Source organism: Mus pahari, chromosome 5 (genome assembly GCF_900095145.1).
Source record: "Mus pahari chromosome 5, PAHARI_EIJ_v1.1, whole genome shotgun sequence".
In the NCBI taxonomy this organism is placed as follows: Eukaryota; Metazoa; Chordata; class Mammalia; order Rodentia; family Muridae; genus Mus; species Mus pahari.
The window spans coordinates 100,112,238-100,130,303 of NC_034594.1; the positions used below are offsets into that span (position 1 = coordinate 100,112,238).

At 42.2% G+C, this 18,066-nt stretch overlaps 1 protein-coding gene across 3 annotated transcripts in view; it reads left to right on the top strand.

The window, feature by feature from the left end:
• The first annotated feature begins 354 nt into the window (after positions 1–354).
• The window catches only part of Slc35f5 (solute carrier family 35 member F5), a 35,799-nt gene continuing 18,087 nt past the window's right edge, over positions 355–18,066 (top strand). The window contains exons 1-9 of one of the 3 annotated variants that reach the window (XM_029539092.1): positions 355–577; positions 2,058–2,148; positions 2,283–2,424; positions 6,490–6,633; positions 8,543–8,605; positions 10,835–10,916; positions 12,371–12,561; positions 14,877–14,958; positions 16,341–16,428. In XM_029539092.1, the coding sequence (XP_029394952.1) occupies positions 472–577; positions 2,058–2,148; positions 2,283–2,424; positions 6,490–6,633; positions 8,543–8,605; positions 10,835–10,916; positions 12,371–12,561; positions 14,877–14,958; positions 16,341–16,428 (989 nt within the window). In that variant the 5' untranslated portion in view covers positions 355–471. Of the gene's footprint in view, positions 578–761; positions 1,045–2,057; positions 2,149–2,282; positions 2,425–6,489; positions 6,634–8,542; positions 8,606–10,834; positions 10,917–12,370; positions 12,562–14,876; positions 14,959–16,340; positions 16,429–18,066 lie in introns of those variants that run through there. The other 2 variants (XR_003843899.1, XM_021197816.2) reach the window with 2 other exon arrangements.

An 18,066-nucleotide genomic window follows, 5' to 3' on the forward strand; every position in this document is an offset into this window, starting at 1 on the left:
GCTTGCTTAGACTTTGGAGGAAATGGTGCAGTCAGCATTCGCTTCAGGGCGGGGCAGTGGGGAAGTCTGGCAGCCTTGCCAGGGCTGGGCTCTCCCTCTCCTAGACATCCCCGCCCTCTCCCCTCCGCTCTCTTCCCTTCTCTTTTCCTTCGCGCCACTGTCGCGACTCCAAGCCAGAAACCTGTTAGAGGCTCGAGTCCACACTACCGCAACATCAACCTGGAAACGTTCCCTCCGCCGGTCCGAAGTCGCGCCCAGCCTGACGTAATCCGCGCGCCCGCAGTCTTTGGGCTAGGGGGCGGGACCGCAGAAGCTGACGGGGCAGGGGCGGGGCCTTCCGGGCTGTCTGGAGGCGGGGCTCTGGGCTGACCACCCAGGCCTAGGGTATGGATTGTCAGCTGGGGGAGGAGGCCGGATGGACGCCGGATGGAGGAACTGACAGCTGAGCTTGACCGGTTGACTCACTGAGTGATGGGGAGGATGTCACCTAGTTGGTGGACAAGCTGGGGGCCTAGAGTCTCCAGGATGGGGTCCAGGGTGCCTGGAGCGGTTCCTGTCTACCAGGATGCGCGGCCAGGTTCGTTATCCAGGGGCGGAGCTTGACTGGGATCTCGCCTAGCTAATTGGTCGGAGGGCAGCTCTAGGTGGTCCATAGGTCGGGGGTGGGGCCTGGCTGGCTGACGGGCAGGAGGCGGGGCCTGCCAGTTGGCCAGCGGTGGGATGGGTTTGATTGGCCAGCAGTGGGCGTGGCCTGGCTGGCTGACCGGCCGGGGGCGGGGCCTGGGCCGCGGCCGCAATCCGGGCCTCCGGGACTCTCGCTGCCAGCGCGGTCCGGTGGCCTGGGTCACTCCCCTCCGTCGGGGCCGGGTGCTGTGACAGCCGCGGCCCTCAGCCGAGGGGCAGCGCAGCTTCTGAAGTTGGGCCTGCCGCGGGGCACGATGCGGGGGTCTGTGCGTGCGGTGTGAGGCGGCGGCTCTGGGCGGCGGGCCGGGCCGGGGCCGCTCATGGTGCCGCCACGACTCCATCGAGGGGCAGGAAAGCCAGGTAGGCGGTGGGCCGGCGTCCGTGGCCATGGAGGACGGGTCAGAGTCCTCACGCCCCTCACGAGGCAAGAGGCTGGGTTTTCCTCTCCTCCTTCCCTCGCCAAGGGGCGGCTTCCCTGTGCCAGCTGTTTTCTGTCGTGACTGGGCGGGTGGGGAGCGAGGATAATCTTGGTCCTCACGTGAGGTGAGTGGACCCTCGCACATCACTTCCTGTCAGCGAGCCGAATCCCCTGGAGATGGTTGTGTGTGGGGGGGGTAAGGACACGCGTGTCTAGACTGCTGGGGGCGGATGTCCTGAAGGGAGAATCTAGAGAGTTCTGTTTATGAGACTTCGAGGATCTGTTTATGACACCCTTCAATGTGCCATATGTGGATTCTTTCTCTTCTCTTTCTTTTTTTTACCCGCCTGTACCCAGGACTTATTTGAGTATAACCTTTTCTTTTTGGGGGGCTGGGAGGTGTCAGGTCGGGGACAGGTCTCATGTATCCAAGACTGATCTCTAAATCACTTTGTAGCCAAGGGTAACCTTGAACTTCTGTCTTCTGCCTTACAGGCATGCACCAGCACACCTGGTTTTTGCACTGGCTCCATTGAACCCAGGGCTGCATGCACTCTACCAATTGAGCTACACCCCTAGCCTGGGGTTTCTTGTTTGTTTTTGTTTGGCCGTTGTTACTATTTTGTGATATGGTCTCATGTGGCCCATGCTGGCCTTGAACTCAGTATGTATTCTGACTGACTTTGATCTTCTGATTCTCCTGTCCCCTCGTTCCCTCTACTTCCCAAGTGCTAGGATTTATAGACACGTGCCTCTGTGCCCAGTTTGGGAAGTGGTTGGGATGCAACCCAAGAACTCATGCATGCTAGGCAAGCATTGCACTACTGAGCTACATGTTCGAGGGTGGCTTCTGTTGCATACATTTTGATAGTCCTTGAAGGTGAAGAGTGAAAAAGATGTGGTTTTACACTTGAACTTTCCCTAAGCATTCATTATTCCTGTGGTGCTGTTGTAGGCGGGCTGAGTTCTTTACCTCCGTTTGGACTGAGATCTGGCCACTTTGCAGGCATTGCATTTGAGGATCTCAGAAAAGCCCTTGCAACGAGGTAAATTCTCACGTTATCAATAAAAAGCAGAGACTACTAGCAAATGTCTCTTGCTTCCTTGGACTGGATTTCTAATTTTTATGTGGTTTTTCTCAAAGAGGCTCTAATGAGATCTCTGTTTTCTAAACTAACAGACTGCAAATGGTTTATGTGTTTATCATGAACCGTGTGAATTCCCAGAGCAGTGGTTTCAGTCAGCGCAGGCGAATGGCCCTGGGGATAGTGATTCTCCTGCTGGTTGATGTGATATGGGTGGCATCCTCAGAACTCACCTCGGTATGTATTTCTCCATCAATGATGTTGTACTGTGACAGAATTAACATGGACCTAGAGGATTTTACTAATGATGTAGGATAACATGTAGTGTCAAGCTGTAGTATTTTCATGCTTCTAACATCAGTATTTTAAATATTGTTGAATTCTTTGTTTTTCTTTGGTACTGAATTAGTGTCATTTAAAATAAAAATTGACAGGATGCTCTTTGTTGTTTTCTGAAGTTACAAAAAGTGTGTGTGTGTGTGTGTGTGTGTGTGTGTTTGTGTCTCTATATATGCACATGTGTGCACACGTGCCTATGGAGGCAAGAAGGGGGCATCTGAGTCCTTGGAACTTAGATGTAATTGTGAGCCACCTAACATGGGTACTGGGGACTACACTTTGAAGGAATACTAAGCTCTTTGAATCATGGAGCCATTTCTACAGTCCTACTTACAGCTTTCTCACATTTGTAGGGAACATATCTCAGAAGATATTTTCTTATTACATAAAAGGTGGTTTTGTTTTAGTCAAAATTGAATTTATTTCTTCATAAATACTGTTTTTTAGGGAACAAACATTGAGGGACAGTGGAAAGTAACGGTCTGGGTATATAGTTTAGTAGATTCTTGCTACATAAGAATAAATTTGAAAAAGGATATTTTTGGAAAGTAAATATAAATCATCAGATTTTTCATGTATAAGTTGCTGTTATGCACATGCATACAGTGGTGAATCCACATTTGTGTGTTTACTGAGTCACACATTTTTATCAAAATCACAGTGTTTGATTGGCTTCAGTTAAACTTTTTGTTAATTGATGTCTCGTTGGGAGTAGTGTGGTACTTTGAGTATTTAAGGTAATTTTACTTTGAATTTGTACACTTCTTTTTTGTTAATGATCTTTGTAAGAAGATAACAATTTTGTTGTTTATAGTTTTTATTACATTTATTTAATTATTTATTTAGATGTATGCATGTGTAAATGTGCCAAAGATTTAGAACACGGAAATTGTAGATTAAATTATAATTTAGCAATTTATATCTAAAGGTTAGAAAAGTTATTGAAGCGTTATGTTATATACAGAATATCATTCTAGAGTGCTTTTGTTTATTCTGTTTATTTATTTGTTCAGAGGGCAACTTATAGAAGTCTGTTTTCTCCTTCTATTATGTGGGTCTAGGGATCAAATTCATGTTGTTAGGGTTCGTAGCAAGAGCCATTACCTACTGAGCCATCTGGATGTCACAACTTTTATTTTCAGAATTAATCACTTAGGCTTCACATATTGCAGTCATAAGGAAATATCTACGAGGAAACTTATGTTTATAAAATGGCTTTAAATGTCAGAACAGACCGTTTGATATCCTGGATCTCACATTATAGCTAAGTCAATAGTTGCGGTTATATCTTGTGAGTAAATAATCTTTTGCCCTTCTGAGATTTGGCTCTGGAATACCACAGACACTTTGCTTCTCGCTTGAAAACTATTCTGTAACCTCCTTTAGATTCACATTCCATAATTTTGCTTCAGAGAAATCTCTTTCATGTGGATGGGTTCCTAAAGCTAACTTTTACATTTTGCAGCATTAAATACATTGTTTTGTTTATCCAATAAAAAAGCTTTAGACCAAGACTAGGCTTGCCTTTAGATCCCAGTGCTCAGGACACAGAGGCTGGCAGATCTTCCTGGGTTCCCACATCAGCTTCATCTGCATAGTGAGTTCCTGCCCACAGTGAGACTCTGTCACCCAACTCCTGCCCTACTGCAAAGGAAGGAATTAGAACATGGGAGCAGTAGTTTTATTCATATATATATATATATATATATATATATATATATACACATACATACATATATATCCAAAAGTTAGGAAAGTTATTGAAGCAGTATATTGTATGCAGGATACATATTTTAGGGTGCTTTTTGCATATTCAGTTTTTAGTATTTTCTTTTGACAGGTTCTCCCTGTGTAGCCCAGGCTGGTCTGGAACTCAGTAGTTAGTCCAGGCCATTTCCTCTTACATACTGGGACTCTGTACAGTGTCCCACTGTACAGAGCTGTAGTTTCCATCTGTCATTATACTTCAAAGAGCTAGAAAAGAAATTAGATTTTTAAATACATAATGTGCTTTAGTGAAAAAAATTACAAACTTGTTATCTTAGAGTATATAGAACAGGTTTAAATCTTTAGCCAAGTAAACATACCAGACTTCAGGACAAAGTGCTTGCCCCATAAGCAGAACGACCAGAGTTTGGATCCTTAGAACCTAGGTAAAAACCAGACAGGTGTGATGGCTTCCTGTAGTTCCAGCACTCAGGAGACAGAGGCCAGGGGTCCCAGGGACAAACCGGCTAGCTAGACTAGCTGGAATCGGCAAGCTGTAGGTTCAGGGAAAGACCTTACTTCCAGAAATAGGAATGGAGAAAGCTATGGAATATCAGCTTCAGACATCTGCATACACACCTGTGCACACAAGTACCCATACACATATGAACACCCCAGACACACCAGAGACACATACACATGAAAAGGAAGAGACTAAAATGGTGTAATAAACCCCGTGACTCATTGCTTTAACAGCGGTCAGTCTTTCTAATCTTATCAACTATGTTCATCCCAGGTTTCCTGGAATAGTTTATGCAAACTCTCACTACATCATGTTTTTTCCTACTTATCTCACTAGAAATCACATTGTTTTTATTTTAAAAGCATAATCGCTGCTGTTACCACATCTAACAAACTGAACTATCATTTATTAAAATCCCATGCTGATCAGTTCATAGTCACGTTCTTCCTGACGTATCAGGGTCACACACACACACACACACACACACACACACACACACACACAGCCCAGTTAGGCTTAGATCCACATGACTTTTGTTGCACCTCTGCACTGTGTGCCACTCCCTATTTGCTTTGCCTTTGTGTATTAGAGAAGTTAGGTCATTTGTCCTGGGAGACACCTCACCTCCTTGGTCTTGCTCATTGCTTCCTTAGCCTGTCACTTAATTTATTCTTCCACTTCATATAAAATGGAGTTAGGGCTTGATGTAGGTTCATTTCTTGGGCAAGAATATCTTGGTAGTATTGGGTACTTTATGACATCAGGACAGGAGGCATATAATGGCTGCACAGCTATTTTGGGTGATGCCATTGGATATGGTTCAGTAGGTAGAGGTGCTTGCCACTATGCTCAACTGCCTAATTTTTATCCCAGAGACCCATGTAATAAACCAAGAGAACCAACTCCTACAAGCTGGCTGTAGGAGTTGTATTGGCTGGCCAGTACCAACACCCAAATGCATGCACACACACACACACACACACACACAAACACACACACACACACACACACACCCCAAACACACAAAATTAAAAAAGTAAAATTCACCAATGGCTAGCTTAGTCTCCTCAGTGAGTTCTAGGCCAGTGACATACCATGACTTACACAACATATATGTTGAAAGATGACACCGTGTCTTATCTTCTGGTCTCCATGTGCATGTGTACACACGTGTCTGCCCACAAACACATGCACACACACACACACACACACACACACACACACACACAGAGAGAGAGAGAGAGAGAGACAGACAGACAGACAGACAGACAGACAGACAGACAGACAGACACAGACAGAGAGAGACAGAGACAGAGACAGAGGCAGACAGGCAGACAGGCAGAGACTTCTAGAACCCTAAACCTGTTCTTTGCTCCCTTTGGTACATCTATGACCCCTGAGACCCTTGTGTGATACTTAGTACATGTCTTTATGTATGTGTCTCTGCAGGAGCTGGGAAGACGGCTTTAGCTTTCTTTAACCTCTAACACAGATACTTTTGCATAGACTGATCCCCACCCCTGCCCCTTTTGTTAATGGTTGTTGCTGCTTCATTTGACAATATTACCTCTTGTGTGCAAGGCACATACAGCATTCAGAGATGGACTTCATGCCTTTTTTTCTTTGACCTTTCCTACTCATATGGACTTCTAAGAGTTAAAGATGCCAAGATGGAGACGAGCAGAAAGATTTTAAACCTCTTAAGGTTGTTTGTGTAACATTTATCTCTACAGTATGTCTTCACGCAGTACAACAAGCCATTCTTCAGCACCTTTGCGAAAACATCCATGTTTGTCCTGTACCTTTTGGGCTTCATTATTTGGAAGCCTTGGAGGCAACAGTGTACAAGAGGATTTAGAGGGAAGCCTGCTGCTTTTGTAAGTTTTCAATTTTGTCTGTTAAGTATTACTTTTTCCGTTTAGTGGTAGATCAGTTTCCTTAAAGTCAGTTAAATGTTCATTTGAGTATGTGATGGTAGACTATTAAAAAAAAAAAAGCCAGATAGTGGTGGGGCACACCTTTAATCCTAGCACTTCCGAGATAGAGGCAGGCAGATTTCTGAGTTTGTTGCCAGCTTGGTCTACACATCAAGTTCCAGGACAGCCAAGGCTACACAGAGAAATCTTGTCTTGAAAAAACCAAAAACCAAAACCAACATCCCCCTTCCTCAAAAAGACAATAAACAAAAGCTATTTGTGACTAAAATTTTATTTTATTTTATTTTTAAGATGCATTTTATTTGTGTGTATCTGTGAGAGAGAAAGAAACAGAAACACAGAAAGAGAGACAGAGACAGAATGAGAGAGAGAGAGAGAGAGAGAGAGAGACAGAGACAGAGACAGAGACAGAGACAGAGACATACATTTGTCAGGTGTCCATGCACAAAGGTCAGATTCAGGTGTCCAGTCCCACAGAGCTGGAGTTAACAAGCATTTATAAGAAACCTTATTTGTTAATCAGTGCTCAGATCTCAACTCCCATCCTCATAGTTCTGGAGAAAGCACTTTTAACCAGTGACTGACCTCTATCCTATATCTAAACATTCAAACATATTCTTCCAACTTGGCAGTAGAATATCTTGTAAGGAATCAAAAGTGTATGCCACTTTCTGTCCCTTTTGATTTGATATCTTTGAGTTGTTAATGATTATTGAAGTAGACTACGTCAATGTCTAAGAAGAGGATGAAGAAAGGAAGGCATACAAATAGTATCTAATGTCTTTAGCCATTTGCAGTTTGGATGAGTCATGTAATGAGCTGTAAAGTGAACTGGACAATGAAGCAATTCAGTTTTATACATTAAGTGAAAAATTTTTATTCAGCATGTCAGATATTTGGCCAATCAAATAACTTTCTTCATGGGTGCTTTGTAAGGTGCTCCTTCACAGGGTTGATAAATGTGGCAGTGTATGTAGCAACTTACCTCTGTGTAATAGACACCTTACATTTTCGAGAAGGGCATTAAACTGTCATTTCTATTCATTCTTTAAAAACAATTTCTCTTTCTCCACTCCTGTCGTAAATATAAGTAACATCAAATTTTAGCTATTTCCTTCTTTTCTTATTATTGTGAAATATATGTAATATCAAATTTATTATTTGGACCAATTGTTTCATGTACAGTTTAGTGGCACTAAATGCTTTGCTGTACACTATCTCTAGGACTTTTTATGTCATTCCAAACAGAAACTTTGTGCTTACTAAATAAGAGTCTCTAATCTCTCTAACCTCTCAAGTATCCTCTTAAGTCCAGTTTTATTAGAACACAAAAGAGGGGAAAGCATCATCCCTGGTCTCCCTCCCAGTCACTAGTAGCTGAGGTCTACTTTTCTGTCGGCTTCTGTGGGCTTAAAGAGTAGTTTCTCGGAGAGTGGCAGGGTTATGAAGTAGAACTGTACTTTCACAGTATTAGGTAGCTCTACAGTGTGGGCCAGTCCTTGAGCTCTGTTAGACACTAGTCTCATGACACTACTGGGGGCTTCTGTCTTTCACTAACTCACCCAACTTTCTCTGCCTGTGAAATATTGCAGTAGTGTAATGAAAGGGCTTGCTGTGCTTTAGCCTTACATGACTTTGATGAAATAGCCAGCCTCAATTTCTTCATCAGGAAAGACAAGATGATAAGATCTACTTTGCATGGCTGCACCCTTGGCGTTGGCTGCTGTTATTGAGAACAATAGATGCATAAGTTTATTCTGGACTTAAGTTTGTGTTCATTTGAACTTTCTGAATAGTCAGGCGTGATGACGAGCTTCCATGAATTTGATGTCCTGCTCTCTGTATTTAGTTTGCAGATGCTGAAGGTTACTTTGCTGCTTGCACAACAGATACAAGTATGAGTAGTTCTTTGGTAAGTGCTGCCTTTCTCATCCAGCCATAGCAGGAAGAGCCCAGACAGCTTTGATGCTACCCTGCTTATAGGAGAGATACAGCTCTGTATTGTGTACTCTCTGAGAGAATCACTTGGACACTTCCTTTCCTTAGGGAGACTGAGGGGTTAGGGGTAGGCAGGACAGACCTCTGAGAAGAGAGGGAGGGGGAAAGCTAGCTACAGAAGGAAAAGAATAAAGCCCCGGCCAGGCCTGTGTTTCTACCAACTTTCAACTTAATGCTTATTTTAAATTATTACTGTTAGGAAACAAGTATTGGTGCTCAACACTAACGGTAGGCACATTGTTCATTCACTTATTCTACACTGTTTCTTTGCTTGCTTTTAACACTTATGTAATTATTTGTATGTGTGTGTGTGTGTGTATGTGGAGGTTAGAGGATAGCATTTGGGAGTCATTTATCTGTTTTCACCATCTGAATTCTGAGGATGAAACTTAGGTTGTCATTACTTGCTGAGACATCTCACTGGCTCTTCTAGTACAAGTTTTAAAATATGGCTCTTGTGTTAGTGTTTGTTTATCTGAGTTTTAAACTATGTTGTGTGTGAAACGGATACACACAATCCATTTATGTGGACATACTGTGAAGACTTTATGAGACTTGGAGAAAAAGCTGTTTGTTGTCTGAGATCATAAGCATCAATAATATAATGTAAAATCATCTGCCTTGACTAACAAGAAAGACATTTTAACTGTTTTGTAAGGACTGATTGGTAGCAGATTCTCCCTCCATCTTTTAGTCATTTAAAGATTTTCAAGAGTTGCTGATTTGGGATTCAGGTGGTAGCTCAGTTGCCACAGTTCTTGCCACACAAGCATGAACAGCTGAGCTCAGTCTTCAATGCCTATGTAAAGTGCCAGGTGTGATAACAGGAGTTTGTAATCCCAGCACCAAGGGGCAGAGACAGGAAGCTAGCTGGAGCTTAGTGAGCAGTCAGCCTAATGAGTGAGCAGCAGGTCCCAGTGAGAGAGAGTTCAAAAAACCAGATGGACAGCTCCTGAGAACTAGCAACTGCCATTGATCTCTAACCTCCACACCTGTACCCACACAGACTCATACACCCCATACCCCTACCCTCCACCAATAGTTGTTGTTGTTGAATCTTATGTATAGTAAAATAATTTGACAAATGCAGATAAACTATATCTTTGAATATCTGTTCCTTAGTTGCCTTCCCCATTAGACTGCGTGATCTTGGGGGAAGAAGCTTGGTTTTACTCACCCATTCATCGGACTTAGAACAGTACCTGCTTAGGAACTGCTCAGAGTCATTTTGTTTGGTTTGTTTGTGGGGAGAGGCAAGGGTTCACACTGTTGCATGGGCTGGCTCCACATTCCTTCCTCTTCAGCTGCCCAGGTAGCAGGGCATTCTTCCAGCACAGAATGCTCTATATGTATATCTGAAGAATGAAAAGAGGCAGAACATTTTCTGTTGCCTAAAAGAGGCTTGCTTTTATGATACAGAGGTATTTGATCTCAGAATGTGCTAAAGATACCAATTTTCACCTCTAAACTTTAAATGTTATTATTGAAGTATTAGTAGTTGTTGTTGTTGAGGGAGTGTCGAGGCAAATGTGTGTGTTCATAGGGGGCTTAGAGGACAGTTTGGGAGAGTTGGTTCTTTCCTTTTACTGTGGATTTCAGGGCCTGAAGCCTGTCAGGTGTCTTAGCTAGGGTTTTACTGATCTGAACAGACACTATGACCAAGTCAACTCTTATAAAGGACAACATTTAATTGGGGATGGCTTACAGGTTCTGAGATTCAATTCATTATCATCAAGACAAACAGGAGAAGACTGGCTTCCAGGAAGCTAGGAGGAAGGTCTTAAAGCCCATCCACAATGACACACTTCTTCCAACAAGGCCACACTTCCAAATAGTGCCACTCCCTGGGCCAGACATTGTAGACACCACATTAGGCTTACACAGAATGTACTTTGGCCTGTTGAGCTGTCTCAGGCTGACATTTCTACTTTAAAATGATTCTTTGTGTCCCTGTGCCTATGTGGACTGGTTGGGTTTCCTTTTCCAGACTTTGGGGGAGGGAGTGGTGCTGAGTAGATAGGTGTGCTGGGAACAGCCACGTTGCGATGGACCCTGTGTCTGCGTGCCGTGCACTTACATGCCGCCCGGTTGATCAGCTTGGGTTTTGCTGCTTATGTTTGTCTCTGTTTACATTGCATTCTAGAGTGAACCTCTTTATGTTCCTGTGAAGTTTCATGATCTCCCAAGTGAGAAGCTCGAGAGCACAAACATTGGGACTGAAAAAAGTGAGTTAAGGTTAGGGTTCCATGCTTGAGAGCGAGTGGAAAGTTAGCTTCCTTAAAGCCACTGTGGGTTCACTGGGCTCACATCGTATCTTGACTTGTGTGGGGGTTGATATGACTTTCAGACTTCTGAAGTTTGACTGAATTGTGAATCTGATGCAATATAATTTCTGTATTAATTCAACTGGAAATATTTTCCAAATACCAGGAAACTCCATGGTTTTTTCTTCTTCATCATCATCAATATATCATGTGAAAATATATGAGACAGGATCTCATGTAGCCTAGGCTAGCTCAATTGTACCATGTGCCAAGGATGATTTTGAACTTTGGGTGGCCCATCTGTGCAGCCTGAATACTAGGATTATAGGTACATACTGTCATGCTTGGTTTAGTCAGTGCTGGGGAATGGAACCCAGGAGCCCAGCTAGTCAAGTACTCTATCACTATCAATGGAGCCACAATTGCATGAGTGTGTATGTGTGTGTGTGTGTGTGTGTGTGTGTACACACACATACACACTTTTTATTTACCTAAATGAGCAGTATTTTCACAAATAAGTCCTCAAATATCCAAATACAATGTAAACATTGTAAGAGTTTTGCTAGTTTTGTGAGTCCTTTGGATTATTTTTTTTGTTTTTCTTTTGTTTTTTGGTTTTTTTTGAGACAGAGCTTCTCTATGTGACCCTGGCTGTTCTTGGAACTTGCTGTATAGACCAGGCTGGCCTCAAACTCAGAGATTTACCTGCCTCTGCCTTCCAAGTTCTGGGATTAAAGGCCTGTGCCACCACCACCTGGCTCTGTGAGTTATTTCAGTAAGTCAGCCTCAGTATAAGGCACAGTGTTCATCTATTGCTTCCTTTCCAAGGCATGAGACTGCAGAGAAATGTTCTGAATGCTTGCCTAGGAAAACAGTTCTCACAAATTAGCTAGCCATAAAGAATTATCAAAATAATGTTTTACTGTAAATGCTAAAATAATAAGCATAGTAAAATCCTGAACCAGGTGGCCATGTATATATACTACTATAAACCTTTTGTAGTGATTTTAATAATTTAGGCTGTTTACATTTTTAAAATTACTTTTAAAATTTATTTTGTATGCCTGTAGAGACCAGAGTACAACTTAAAAGAGTCAGTTCTTTCTTTCCACCATGTAGGTCCTGGGGAATCAAACTCAAGTCATCAGACTTGATGGCAGGGCTGACCCATTGAACCATTGTGCTTACCCTATTTAAACTCTTTAAAACACTTTATAGATTAAACCATTTTTTTCCTACTAGTTGTTTTAATTAAGCAAAGCTGCCCCAGGTAATAATATAACTAGTATTTTTATTGTCTTACTTTGATCATAAGTGAACAGAATAGTCTACATTTATGATGAAATTAAACATTCTGTTTAATTTATGTTGGATCTCAGGATACATTTAATGTTTTGTATTGTTTTCTGTTTTAGCTCCTAAGAAGTCCCGTGTAAGGTTCAGCAATATCATGGAGATTCGCCAGCTCCCATCGAGCCATGCGTTAGAGGCCAAGCTCTCTCGGATGTCTTATCCCACTGTGAAAGACCAAGAATCCATACTGAAGACTGTAGGGAAATTGACTGCAACCCAAGTAGCAAAAATTAGCTTTTTTTTTTGCTTTGTGGTAAGTGTCTTTTTAAGATTTACTATTGTTGTACATGTGTGTGCTGTGTGGGTGGGAGAGCCAGGGGTTGCTATAGCGTGCATGTGGAGGTCAGAGGACACCTTGAGGAAGTCACTTATGTCCCTCCACATTTGTGTGTGTTCTGGGATTGAACTCAGGTCGTCAGGCTTGCATGGCAGTGCTTTACCTGCTGAGCCATCCTGCCCTGCTTTCTTTCTTCCTTATTTAAGATGGTGCACATACCAGCAATGCAGCATTGAAATGTAAGGCTACTAGAGTTCTTGATTTGTTTTTTTGTTTTTTTGTTTTTTTGTTTTTTAAACTGCTGGCTGGACCTCTGGGGTGTTAGAATATCAAACTTAGTAAATACTTACCATACCTCAAAGAATTATAAGTTAAGGTTGGGAGAGAGTTGAGCAGGTAAAGTGCTTACTTTGTGAGCACAGGAGCTGAGTTCCATTGCTGGCCCCTGTAAAACAGCTGGGTGTGATGCTGCACACATGCAACCCCAGTGCTGGGGAGGCAGGGCCATGGATCCCTGGGATCGGTGACCAGCTAGCCTGCTTACTCAGTGAGTTCCAGGCCAGTGAGATAGCCTGTCTCAGTAAATGAGGGGCAGTGCCTGAGGAAAGGCAGCCACAGTTCACGTCTGGCTTCCATGTGCACATAATAAAGATATTTTAACCCAGCAGTCCTAGAACACAACACCTGCATAAACACACAGCTGCACACGCACACAATTTGGTGCCTTTGGAATTTATCATTGCAGGGGTAAGTATGGCCATGCTTGGCTTCTTTTTTTTGTTTTGTTTTGTTTTTTTTCCGAAAAAGTTTCTCTGTGTAGCCCTGGCTGTCCTGGAACTCACTCTGTAGATTAGGCTGGCCTCGAACTCAGAAATTTGCCTGCCTCTGCCTCCCAAGTGTTGGGATTAAAGGCATGCACCACCACACCCGGCCCCATGCTTGGCTTCTTTACATGAGTGTGGAATCGGAATTCAGGTTCAAAGGTCTGCATTGCAAGCACTCTCACCCACTAACCCATCTTTCCAGGGTCCCTGTGGTTCAGTGTAAGAGCGTTTCCCAAAATTTGGATTTAACTTAGATGAATCTAATAAAGCACGATCAGTGCATGAATAAACAGATGTTAAAGTTGAATTGATATTCAATCTCTCCTCTACCTTTTTTGCACACACACAAAATCTCTGCTGATTTAAAAACCAAGTGTGTGTGTGTGAATGTGCATATATGTATGAGCAGTGTGTGCATGTGCTTGAACACAGAAGACAGTATCAGATTCCCTGGAGCTAGAATTACAAGAGTTTCTGAGGCAAGCATTGTGGATGCTAAGAACCAAACTCAGGTCTTCTACATGAGCAAAAAGTGGTCTTAACTGCTGAGCCTTTTCTCCAGCTCTGAATACTTTTTTTTTAACCAACTTCCATTAGTAATTTTTTGTTGGTGGTACTGGAGATTGAACCCAGGATTTGAATGCTAGACAAGTTCTGTTTTTTAAATTTTTAAAAATTTTTATTTATTTTTATTGCAATTTAAATTGTCTTTTGAGACAAGGTCTTACTAGCATGGGCTAGTCTTCATCCTATGGAACTTGTAATCTTCCCGATCTTGAATGCTGGGGTCACAGGTTTGTGCCACTGTGTCTGGCTTAGAGTCTTCAGAGACTCAGATAGCAAGATCTTAGGTGTGACTATTAATGCTTGTTTTTATTTGGGGGCTTGAGATTTTTTTTTTCTCAAAGAACAGTTTTGAAACCACTTATGGGGACTGGAGGGATGACTCAGGGTTAAGAGCACTTACTGCTTCTGCAGAGGAGTAGAGTTTAGTTCCTAGTGCCTGCGTTGGGTGGCTCACAAACATCTGATTCCAGTTTGAGGGATCTGACATCCTCTTCTCCCCTCTGCTGGCACTGTATGCAAGTTCCTACACCCCAACACAGATACACACATATACATATGATTGTTCTTTTTAATCTTAAAAACAAAAACAATGGGCTGGGAGATAACTCAGAGGTCAAGAGCCCTGTCTGCTCCTCAGAGGTCCTGAGTTCAGTTCCCAGCAACTACTGGTAGCTCACAACCATCTGTAATGAGACTGCTGCCCTCTTCTGGCCTGCAGGCACACGTGCAGGCAGAAACTGTATACATAATAAATAAATTAATCTTTAAACAAACAAACCTCATATAATAACAGTGCTTAGGAGGGTCGAGGAAGGGACTGTAAATTGGACTGACAGATATTGACAGATATAAATATATTTCATGATGTTTCACTTTCTTTTTTCTTTGTTTTTTGTTTAGTGGTTTTTGGCAAATTTGTCATACCAAGAAGCACTTTCAGACACACAGGTTGCCATAGTGAATATTTTGTCTTCAACTTCTGGTAAGAAGTGTGTCTTCAGAATCTGCTTTATAAATTGATGCATGTATCACTAGTGATATTTGTTTTAGTTCTGCTGTCGATTAGTTATTATAACTAATTTTATGCGGGGGAGGGGGGTGCTGTTGCTGAGACTCTTCCTATTTAGCTCTGGCTGTTTCATTGTGTAGACCAGACTGGCTTTGAACCTGTGGCAATCCTCCTGCCTGTGCCTGTCTTCCAAGCAGGGTTACAGGTATGGTTCATGTATAACCATGTTTGCATGGTTATCGTTTACTGCCTGAACTTTAAACTATTGGTGATCCCTCAAGTACTTCATAGTCCTGTGCTTGGCTATTGTTCTGTCTGTTCAGTGTTGCAAATCAATCCTTTGCACACTTGGTGTGCCTGCCGCTTTCTCTCCCATGAGCACATGACCCTCTGGATTTATCCTGAAATGCATGAACATTTTCTAGGCTTGTGCTTGCTGGGCATGTACCCTCCCTTGACTCCCAGTGGGTTTTGTTTTTGTTTTGTTTTGTTTTGTTTTTTGTTGTTGTTTTTGTTTTTTACGACAGGGTTTCTCTGAGTAGCCCTGACTGTTTTGGAACTCACTCAGTAGACCAAGCTGGCCTTGAACTCAGGATCTGCCTGCTTCTACCTCCCGAGTGCTGGTATTGAAGGGCTGCACCACCACACCTGGCCCTCTGAGGTTTTTGTTCTGCAGTGTATGAAGGGTTTCTTGCCGAGCTCCCCTGATGGTAGTCTTACCCTGTGTTTTTCCTTTTCAGAGATCCTTTTCTTGATCCTTTTGGTTGAATGGTACCGCTTATTTCATATCTAAAACTTGCACTCTAATGGGGGTTTTATTTTTAACTTTGACTCACCTTCCAAATCTGGAAGATAAAAAGTATTTTTGAAGCTGTGGAAATAACCTTAGAACGTGGGCATGACTGCGATGAGGTCATAGAGTTACTCTGCAGGCTCAACTTCATACTTACTAGTTTAAAAATAAGTAGGCCTATCCTTATCTGTACTGCTGGAATAAATGGCTTAGTTTAGAAGCTGCTCTTAATCTGACTTTTGAGCATTTCCACTTAAGTAAATGCCGTATCAGTTGTTTAAAATTGAAAAACAATTAGCTTAAAAGTTAGGTAGGTATGCGTAGCTCTGCAAGGTGGTAGACAGCTTTAGTCTCAGCACTTGGGAGACAGAGGCAGGTATATATATCTACATGAGTTTCAGGTCAGCCTGCTGTGCAGAATGAGTTCCAGGACAGCCAGGACCTCACAGAGAAAACCCTGTCTCAGAGTTACCCTTTGTTATCAAACCAAACCAAAAGAAAACAACAAAAAGCTTGGTATGTGATTTGCTCATGCCTACTGTCCTTCTCTTCCTCCCTGTAGGGCTTTTTACTTTAATCCTTGCAGCTGTATTTCCGAGTAACAGCGGAGACAGGTTTACCCTCTCTAAACTATTGGCTGTAATTTTAAGGTAAGAATAACGTATGCTAGTTTACTCTGCTTAGAAATATGGTATTTGGACTGGAAAGATGGTTCTGCAATTAAGAGAGCTTACTAGGACAATCATGAGGTCTGGGGTTCAGAATTAAGCACCTATGCATCAAACTGACCATTCCACAAAGCCTATAGTGCCTTCTTTAACAGATCCAACCCCCTCTTCTGGCATGCATACCTGTAAATATATGTACACATACTCATATGTAGACACAAACATAAATAAGGTCTTTAGAATATGATGTTGGAACAATTTAATTTATGTTATAATGGAGAAGCAAAGAAAGATGAGATCAAAGAAGGCTTTCTGTGGACGTGGTGCCTGTGTCCCCTAGGATAGCTGGAGGGAAAGACCTCAGGACAGCTGTGGTACCCATTCACTGGTTCTCACTGACTGAGAAACTATTAAGTATTGGACTCACGTTCACATTTAGCAGGGAATGTAATCATCAGTTGTCTATCTCCTTTCCTGACACAAATCCCCCTTTTATGTTATTTTCTCTTTTTTCTTTTCTTCTAGAAACCAAATTGAGTCTTTCCCAGTTATTTTAGCCTGTAGTGATCTTTCACTTTCTGTTTAATTCATCTGGCAATTTTATCTCAGGGCACAGCAGCCACATTGTTAATAACTACACTTCAGTCTTTCATATGTAACTGTGAGCTGGTTTCTCCTGGCTTCTCTGCTGGGCTGTACATTTTTAAAGGCTAAAACTTGGCTTCATAGTCTGTATGTTGCCAAGAGCCTAGCAGAGGGCTTTTCCCGTAGATAGTACTTAAAGGAGATGCTTTACTTTGACAAAGCTGCTATTTTTGGAAAATGAGACAGCAAAGGAGGTAACAGAAGCACTTAATGGTGAAACTGTTTCTTAGCAGTGGTAGCTGGGACTGAGTCAGAGTCCTGCTGCTTCCCCTATGCCCTGCTGCAGTTAGGAAAACCATAGCTTTCAGCTTGTTGTAAAGTTTGGAGCAGTGTCTATAAAGTATCTGAGGGACTTGAACTTGGCAAGTGTAAAAGATTGATCACTCTTAATGTATTATATATTACAGCTTGTGGACACAAGGGAAAGCTGATCGAGGTTGTGTCACTGATACTCTGGTTGACCCAACTAACATATATTTAGTCTTCATAACTACCAGGGATATATCATCTTGTATGCATGACTAGTGTTTTAACCAAACATATCTTTGTATTTTGGAAATATAATACATTTATATTGAAGAAGTAAATGAGGTTTACATTTTATTGGAAGTATATGCTAACTTTTAGCAGTACCATGTGATACAAGTTTTCCTAGTATTATTGGATAAAGAAGGGAATGGATATAAAATGCTGAACTTTGCAAATACTTTGAGAGAATATTACTTCTTGTTAAAGTGGGTTAAGAATGGAGACTAGGAAACTAAAGTGAGCTGCCTGCCAGTTCTTACAAATAAAGTTTTATTAAAACCCAGTCATTTTCATTCATTTGCTTACCATCTGTGGCTGCCATGGGGCAGTAGAGTTGTAAGAGAAACCACATGTTCCACAAGTCAAAAGTAGTTACTTTCCGTCCTTTAAAAAAAATGAAGTTTGAGCTGTAGTTTAAGATAATTGAAACTTATTTTGTGTGTGTAA